A 9,282-nucleotide genomic window follows, 5' to 3' on the forward strand; every position below is an offset into this window, starting at 1 on the left:
AGGGAAAATTGAATATACTCACATTTTATACATAACCAACCAAAATTTTTTCCAAATTTTTGTGCATCGAGGAAGCAAGATCTAACTTGTTTGAACGATTCCGTCAAAAGTTCCTGTGTACAGCAATGGAGAGCCTAGAGCCTCCCGGAAAAGTCCCTCTTCTACTGCTCACTGCAGAAACTAAAGATCCTCTTGAAGTCTTCTTTGATATTGTGGCCTTGGGACTTATGTGTGATATAACTTTGTGTCTGTCCAAATCTCCTGCATAGCTCTTGCTTGACTTCATCTTCTTTCTGCAATAAGGTGTGGCCTTCTTAGGAAGATCTCCTATGCTCTCCACTGTTGCTAAAGAAGTGAAAGACTGAGCCTTCCCTTCATAGAACATTGATAAACCTCTCCTGCAGTTCACAACATCCATTTTCCATTAAGGATTTACAAAGGTGTCTGTGTATATATGTTATGATGAGTCCCACGTTAGGAACTTCATAAATAAAGCGTGGTTTATTATAAAGTTCAAAAGTCTCTCCCATAAAATATAGGCTAGTCTTTTAGAATGAGCTCTTCCTTCATATTTGTGCTCACAACCTTGAAGATTTCATTGAGAGGCCGATGTTGTTCATGTAGAGAGCTAGCCATGCAGGATTCTGATTTGCCAGAGCCACCGGACATGCAGCTCCATGGATGTGCCTCTAAACTTGTGCTCTATGTGTACGTATATATATGTATATATAAAAGAAATAAAAAGAAATACAAGGCAAGAGATTGCTTACTTTATAGGAAGATGGTCCATGAGCTGAGACAGTTCATACAAAGGGCCGTTTGATTTTGCGGATGATGGAGAAGAAGATGAAGTTGTTGAAGAGTCTGCTGCCTCCTCAGTGGATTCTGATAAAGAAGAAGATGATAAACTCCCTGTCACAGAGTTCATTGAATCTTCTGAGATGGATCCAATGGATGATATTGAATCCTCATCATCAGCATCAGCTTTTCCAAAATCCCAAGTTGTCTTTCCGACATCCATAATTCTCTGAGAATTTGATTTCAGAAAGTTTTGATCTGTCAACGAGGAAAGCAAGAACAGTTGCTGAGCAAGTACATATCTTTTTGAGTAAATGTAGATCCCATATAATTTATTGCATGAAGATGTGTTTGAAACACAAGGGGAAAAAAAATGGAGTCTTATACTTGCATATATATATATATATGTATATATACTTATATGCAGAGTCAGACACACGAATGAATGAAGAAGAAATGGATTACATTGACCAATATTATTTATTATTATTGAAATTGTAATTGTTTATCTGAAGAAAAGTTGTCATTATCAATTACGGAGTGTATGGTGCAAACTTAGTGGCTTGTTTCAGGCCTACTAAGATAGAGGATAAGATCTAAATCGAACAATGTATATCCATATCTTCAGACACCGTCATCATTCTCTCTCTCTCTTAATTAATTTTGAAACCTCTGATTAAGTTGAGTCAATACCCGGGTTTAGTGGAAAATATTTTATATTCCTTTAATAGGGTCGACATGCAAATCTTGTAAAGAGGAAAATTAATCTTAAGAAAGGTTTTTAAACCTCAATTAGACTTGGTCAACGGTAAAAAAAAAATGTTTGAGGACAAGAAAAAAGGTTGTTAGAGGGATGGATGAGAAGGGTAAACCAGATCATAAAGAGGAAGACCGAAAAATCGCTAAAAAAGATTATGGATTAGAAATTTTTGGTCAATAACACTCAGAAATCGGTTATTAATAGAGCACAATGACACTGTGTGGTTCATATGGCCAACTCGCTTAGTGATGGGATAAGACTTGTTATAGATATTAATGATCAGATTTGATTGGGTATTATAATAATTGTATAAAAAATCAATCAATCAATTAATCAACTATATTCTTAAAAACTTGTAATATCCAATTTGTTTGAAAATAAGTCGAGTATAAGATTATGGGATCCAAATATATTCTATTAATGAGATTTAAATAACATCTTGATTAAGATTTAAATATATTGAATTAAATGGGAAACATTATAAATAAATACAATTTCAAATAGAGGTTCAAATGAAAAAATTAATAATTGATCTTGAATTTAAATAATATCTTTACTGGATTTGAATATATTAAATTAAATGGGAAGTATCATAATCAAATAGTATGTCAATTAGCGGTTTAGATGGAGAAATAAATGACTAATTTCAAATTTTCATCTATTTCCTGCAAATTCTGCATTTCTAATTCAAATTTCATTAAAATGAATCAAAAAAATATACTCCTATTAAAAGTAAATCTTCATCTATCTTAGATAATGCAATTTATTAAAAAAATTTTGATTGGGTAATTTATTAAAATCTTAAATTTAATCAAATATGCTAATCCATATATGAGGGAAGAAATTTCCAGTTATTTTTGAAATTATTTGAGTGTTAGCTCCCTAGTACGCCAATTTTGCTTAACAATCATGGGCATATAAATATTGCGCCCGCCTTTATTGCATTAGCTATTTGTCTCATATGATGAATTTAGACGAAAAAGTGAGAGATATGAAAAAAGATAATAATAATGATTTGCATGAGGAAAATAGTTACAACAAACCTTGTTTTGGCTTCTTGTTCTTCTCATCCCTATTTTCCTTATCGCATAATTATCGGATGAAAAGGGGCTGTTCATTCCTCCTTTGAAATCTCTAAATCAGTTATATTGTTTTATTTTAAAAGAAATAAAGCATAGAGTAAACAAATTTTTGCATTATTGATTTAAATAGTAATGATTTTAATAAAATAAAGTTGAACATGATTAAAACAAATTAATATAGTCTCATTACAACTAACAGCAAATAACAAGGCTTATCTCGGCACTTATCTCACTAGTAGAGATTGGTTACATAGATCGCATTTGCTATTACGCTCTGTTAATAACCAAATCTTTAAATATACTATTAATCAAAAAGTCTCGTTTAATAATTTCATTAAGTATTATTTTCAGCTTTTCTATATCTGTTTTCAGATAATTTCATAGACAATGCCTTTAATGACCTTTATGGCATCTGAAACATTTCAAAGAATTTTTAATCATTTTCTCCTTATTAATATATATCACACTAGCTCTTCTTTATATATATATATATATGTGTGTATATATATATATATCTGTGTGTTGATTATAAATACTATCTTCATTTAATTATATCATTCCAAATAATCAAACTTCATTGATATAATAAACATCACTAGCAGCGAAATGGAATGTAAATGCTTACCACCCTATATTTCGAAACTTTATTCACAATAGAATCCATCATTCATAAATCATTAATCGTGTGACTTATTTATTTTAATTCTACCCAATATAATTAAAGTAAAAATACTTTATTAGATTTCTGAAAGTCCAACTTGGAGCTTTATTGTCACATGGTAAGCAATAACCTTACTTAACCTAGTGATACCTTCGTATGTGCGTTCTCTGAACAAAAAATTCCCCCACGTGTATACTAATATTTACTTCTATAAGCACATGAGAGGAAATTCAGGTACTATCAAGTATTAAATATAAACACTTTTTTATAAAAATTTTATAACAATATTACAAATTGTTTCAATAAATTTTCTTTTTGAAAAATGTAAACTGTTATTATCACGACTTACAAGCCATCGCATTAAAAAAATAGAATATAAATATGGATAATTGTTGTTTTTCAGTGTCTATATATATATATATGGCTTAGTAAATTGTTTACCAAAACAATATAAATAACTAATTCCTCTATGCATATTTATTTATGTTAAAATAAAAAGAGATTGTGTTAGAAGATACGTTGTTTCAATGAGCTGGATTGGTACGAGAATGATATGACATTCGAAAGTAAGATAAGGTTGTTGGCTAAGCTTCACAAAGGGGATGTGTCATTTTAATGAAATTCAATTAATTCAGGTCCCCTTTGGCCAAAAAAAAAAAAAAGTAGGTCCCCTTTTTTTTCATTTTTAAATCAATTGATGTTTTGCTGGTAAAAAAAAAATCAATTGATGTTTTAAGTGATGATTAATAATTATTTTATTGAAAATAAAAAATTAATTTAAATTTAAAATAAATAATTGAAATTTTTGCTGAATATAAGCGATCAAACAATTTCACAAGTCTAAATGCCTCAGATATAAATAATCATGCAAAAAAAAAAAAAACAATATTTGAATCTAGCTTAACAATGCTACTCCCTTATGTTCTATTCATAACATACAAATAATGGAATTAGGCAAATTAAAAAGTTGATTAAAATATTGATTAAATTACCAAATATGTAGAAATAATAATTTATTTTTCAAAAACATCTTGTTGGCGAGGAGGGTGAGTGAAAAGGAAGAAGAAAAAACAGATAAAAAACATATAATTAATTACAGTGTAAAAATAAAAAATGCATTAAATGTTTAAACATGTTATAAAATGGATTAGACTCATTTAATAATTAATTGTGAATTAAAAAAGAGGACCAAAAGATGACGTATTAAATATTAAATAATTGTTAGAGACTTGTAAAGCTTAACTAATTTTAACCAGTGTTATTAATGGTGGAAATATAGCAGATGTGTAAGTTACTGTTAAAAAAATACAAAAAAGAATTATCCAGAAAAATAAAAACCATTTATATGAAGTTTAAACGATAAAGATGAAAGGAACACAACACGTAAGACACATTAACAAGTAGACGGGTGCCAATTGAATTGACATCAGAGTGTAGTCCTTGGTTGAGCAATCAAACTCCACCACGTGCTATTATGGCATTGGCATGAAGGCTTTAAATTATATAATTTAATTTGATGGTTTTTAAATAAGTCTTTATCAGTGCCCACAGGTTTGCTTCTGAATTATTAGTACTCCTTTCTTTCTCGATTATTTTCTAGTAACCTGCAATTTTATCGCTTAACACTATTAATTAATAATTAATAACGTCTCATTAATTGCATTATTAGTAGCGTCATTATTTTATATTCTCCCTTTCGATCGTTCTATGTACAAAATACAGTTTTCAGAAGTAACCAAGTCGGATTTATAAGAAAAAGGTATTTTTAGGAAATAAAATACATTTTTATATATTTACTATTTTTCATTAATTTTAACCAGCTAGTTATTCTGTGTAATTTGATTATGTGTGTGTGTATGATTGAAAGAACTACATAATACTACATCCAATCCTTAATATAAGACCCCGTTTGACTTTTAGTTTGGTCTTAATTATAAGACCCCAGTCCATTTTATCTCTCATATTTATGCATTTTTTTCCAAGATAATCCTTCTAATGATAATAGTTCTAGCCAATACACTTAATTAGCAAGGATATTTTAGGAATGACAATACTTATTTATTACAAATAACTAACTTAACTTACTTATTTAATCTCCTCAAATTAGTTAACTAGATCTTATAATTAAGACAAGAGGTAGTAAGTTGATATGATGTTTCATATTGACATAGTATGTGCTGCTATAACAGTTTCTTAGTGGTTATTACATTGTAAACAACTATTTATAGGACGTTAGTTTGTTGAATTTAGCGGTTAAGAATGTGATTTTTATTAGTTAATTCAATAATTTTATCATTCTAATTATGTAATAATGGATGGACCACTGGAGAAGAAATTGATACCTCCGTCTGGAATTTTCTATTAAGTTATTTGCTCATGCAAAATTCTTTTTGTCACGAAATAATGATTAATTTAGTGGGGTAGGGAAGTGTGACGCTGATTTTGAAGCTACCCAAATTATGTTTATGCATTTTACCCCCCAGTAATTATGTTTACGGTTGGTTCCTGGATTCTTATATACAAATATATTATTTTAACCTCAACCTGAGCCCCCTAAGTCAGGAGTGATCCTATTGGAAGCTTTTGGTTTTATATGCAAAATATTGTACTAGAAAAATAGTCTTTGGTATATATATGATACTGTTACCTCCAGAAAAGACGCAGATCAATTTCAATAGATTAAAAAAATTATTAAAATTACTTAATTATAGCATATGTTATATAATATCTTTAAAATATTTATGTGTATTATTAGACTATATATTAATTTATAAGTCAGATAAATTAATTTGGAGAAAAACAATAAATATAAATATTTTAAAATAATTTAATAATTTTTTTAATCTTCTCAGATTAAATAACTAGATCTTGTATTAAGGATTGGAGGTAATACGTTTTAAAAAAGGCCAAAAAAAAGGGTAGAGGAGGATTTTTTTTATTTATTTTTTGCCTCAAGTAAACAATAAATGTGAGCATCTTTTCAAACATTTTACCTCGCCAAACTCAACCCTCACCATTTAGCTAAGGACTTTCTTATGTGCAAAGACGGACCCAGGGCTGAAGGAGTTGGAAGGGCTAAAACACAAAATGGGGGGTTAAATTTTGTATAAATATTGTTTTACAAAGGCAAAATAAATATTTTAGCAAAGGTGACGATGCTCTGGATCTGTCCTTTAAATAATGGAGTGATGATAATTAAGAACAGTCGTTCTTTTCTTGCATTGTACTTTGTTGGGTCATATGCAAGTCATTCGTAGTCGATTAAAGCCCAAACCCATTTCAATTGGGATATGATGGTGCTTTTGTCGTTAAAGCACTCAATTAAACTAGGTCTCAATTAATTTGTAGTCTAGGGTCGATCTAGGTCATTATTTTCAAGGAGCAAGTCATGGGTTTCTTTAGATAAAAATTTAGGTGATAAAAAAAAATGTAATAAAATGGACCTAAACTAAAATGCAAAATTCTAATTATAAATGCAAGATACAAATGTCATAAAATCTATATGAAAATTAAATTAAACCAAATGAATGCAATGCAATTTTTTGGGGGGATTTTTTGAAGGAAAATAAAAATAATGAATAAAGAAAATTAATCAGAAAGCAAAGAGAATTAGCAAGTAAAAATTCAGAAATTTTTCTTCAGGTACGGTAGAGGGGACAACTTAGGATTTGCATGGATTTAACCTTCATAACCTTAATCAGTTAATTAGACCAAAGGGAAGTGATAAGAGAGTGGAATTAATAGACTTAATTACCTATTTGAAACAAAGGGAATCCTCAATTTCAAAAACCCTTAAACTATTAGAGAACTCATAACAGTATAAGGTTGGTTGATTAAGCTTATTAAAACCAATGAAAAATGACTCAATTAATTTTGGAAATTATTTTTGAAATTATCCAATTAAACAATTAGACAATTAACCAACTTAATTAAACAATTAAGAGGCAAAAGAACCCAAATTTTGCAATTCAAACCACATTGATAATTAAACTCATAATGAAAACTCAATTATAAATTCAATTAACAATGCAAAGATTCATAAACATAAATTCCAACAAGTGTCTCAATACAAACAAAATCCAAATATCAATCCAATCCAAGCATAAAGATGACAATCTAGAACTAAGTTGTCTCACAAAATTACAACTTAAAATTATTTAAAACTAAATAATCTCAAGTCCTTGAATTAAAAAGATAAATGGAACATCACTCCCTTATAGTCTTCAGGTGCTAGCCCAAGGCTCAAGTCTCCTCCATGCTCCTCTCAAGTTGCCTCCCTAACAAGCTTAAGCTGCCATCATAATCATCTTCCCTCCAAACGCCCTGAAACTCACGGTCATGATGACTTGTGAATGATGAAGCGTGGTATAAGTGAATGTGTGTCTAAGGAAGGGAATCAAGGGAATAGTTGAATGGGTGATGACGACTAACGGCTTCTTATACGTGGAGTAAGATAGGAGAGGATGTGAATTGATGACACGGTGAAAGAAGAGAATTGACGTTGAATTTCATCCGAGCGTGTCTTAATAGAGAAGAGAGAGTGTGATATTTAGGCGTGCCTCCCTCCTCCAAAAATAAGAAAAATAATATAATGAGGGGAAAGGAAATTTTTATGGATCCAAAGTTCAAGCTCATTAGTAATTAATTGACCCACTTAATATTAGCCATTGGATTGTGCTTAGATTCCAAGAAACAATCTTGCACCATTGGATTTCCTATGTGCCCCTTTCTTGACCTACAAGAATTTAAGTGCATCCATTAATGTAGATTATATCCAAATATAATCAAAAATTAAATATTAAATCTGCACAAAAATTAGGCAAGAAAATGCAAAACTTTCTAAAAATAATCTTTCTAAAAATATGAGACTTGTTTTCAAAGAAATAGAAAAAATTAATTCCAAGTCAAAAATAGGAAATCACAAAATATTTATATTTTTAATCTAAAATCTCAATTTTTTATGCAAAATCCAAAAATCAACCAATTTATCCAATAATGCATAAAAAGTTCATTTAAGCTCAAAATTATCATTTAAATCCTAAATTATTGTAGGATAAAATATATAAAAATTGGGCTTTATCAGGATATAAGTAAGAATAACAAAAAACTTGGATAAAGACTTGTAATATACTCGATTTTGTTTTTAAAGTGAAAAAACTCCTTACAAAAAGTACTTGCGAATTTGCAAAATCAGAGGGGGAAAATGACACAATGTTAAATTTGCCCAACAAACCCACGCCAGTATCAAATTACCTCAAGCACAAAAAAAAAAAAAAAGTAAAAATACAAAAATATTAATAAGTTTTCAACAAAAAAAAAAAGGCTTCAAAATATTTTTTAGTAGGTATAAAAGTACTATCAAACATATAATAGTACAAAAGAGTTTTTTTTCTCAAAATTAACAGCTTACATTACTGCCCAAAACTTAAGTAAACGATATTAGTCTCATCAATATGCATGTCTCAAGGCTTTATCAAATTCCCTACTTCCTCATATATTGCTGAGGCACACCCTTGCTGTCAAAACATTCTTGCATTGCCTGCCGCAGTTCGATGCTCTAACAAATATGGGAAATATTAACATCAGAAAATTCAAGTAAACTAGAAAATAAAGGGAAGTAGGAATGTTTATATCTATCTACTTTCTTTTTAAAATCTTGTAATACCCATTTGAGTTAAAATGGATCGGTTCAGGTTTAGCTGCTAGTAAATTCGTTGCTGATAATAATCTTTTATCATGTTCCGTTTCCCAAGTTTTCAATGTATCCGCTCAAAATAACTCCTCTTTTGCACTGATTTTCGCGTCTTTTCCTTTTCAATATGATTATGTTTTTGAATCAATATGATTAAACGGATACGTTAGAATAATCATGGAGACCCTCCAATATGCCGACAGTCTTCATTTGCTTCATGGCTCAATTCGAGTCATCCCCGCTATGAGGAGAAGCAGCTTTATTCTCTTGTATTATTCGCCTGTGAATA

The 9,282-nt window shown here is 29.7% G+C and overlaps 1 protein-coding gene across 1 annotated transcript; it reads right to left on the bottom strand.

The window, feature by feature from the left end:
* Positions 1 to 1,166, bottom strand: LOC114746114 (uncharacterized serine-rich protein C215.13). The gene is made up of 2 exons (XM_028934303.1): positions 771 to 1,166; positions 1 to 398 (listed from the first exon to the last, which is right to left on the bottom strand). The coding sequence occupies exons 1-2, from the start codon at positions 1,019 to 1,021 to the stop codon at positions 104 to 106; spliced, it is 546 nt and encodes a 181-aa protein (XP_028790136.1). The 5' UTR covers positions 1,022 to 1,166; the 3' UTR covers positions 1 to 103.
* Between the last annotated feature and the right edge of the window lie 8,116 nt (positions 1,167 to 9,282).

The sequence above is a fragment of the Neltuma alba genome, unplaced genomic scaffold (assembly GCF_004799145.2).
Source record: "Neltuma alba isolate B1F8T4 unplaced genomic scaffold, ASM479914v2 tig00004898_pilon, whole genome shotgun sequence".
Lineage (NCBI taxonomy): Eukaryota > Viridiplantae > Streptophyta > Magnoliopsida > Fabales > Fabaceae > Neltuma > Neltuma alba.

Bases quoted from the DNA above. Each gene is read 5' to 3' on its own strand.
- LOC114746114 (XM_028934303.1), bottom strand. From the start codon at position 1,021: ATGGATGTCGGAAAGACAACTTGGGATTTTGGAAAAGCTGATGCTGAT. The intron at 399-770 runs GTAAGCAATCTC...TGTGAACTGCAG, and splicing joins ATGGACCATCTTCCTATAAA to GAGAGGTTTATCAATGTTCT.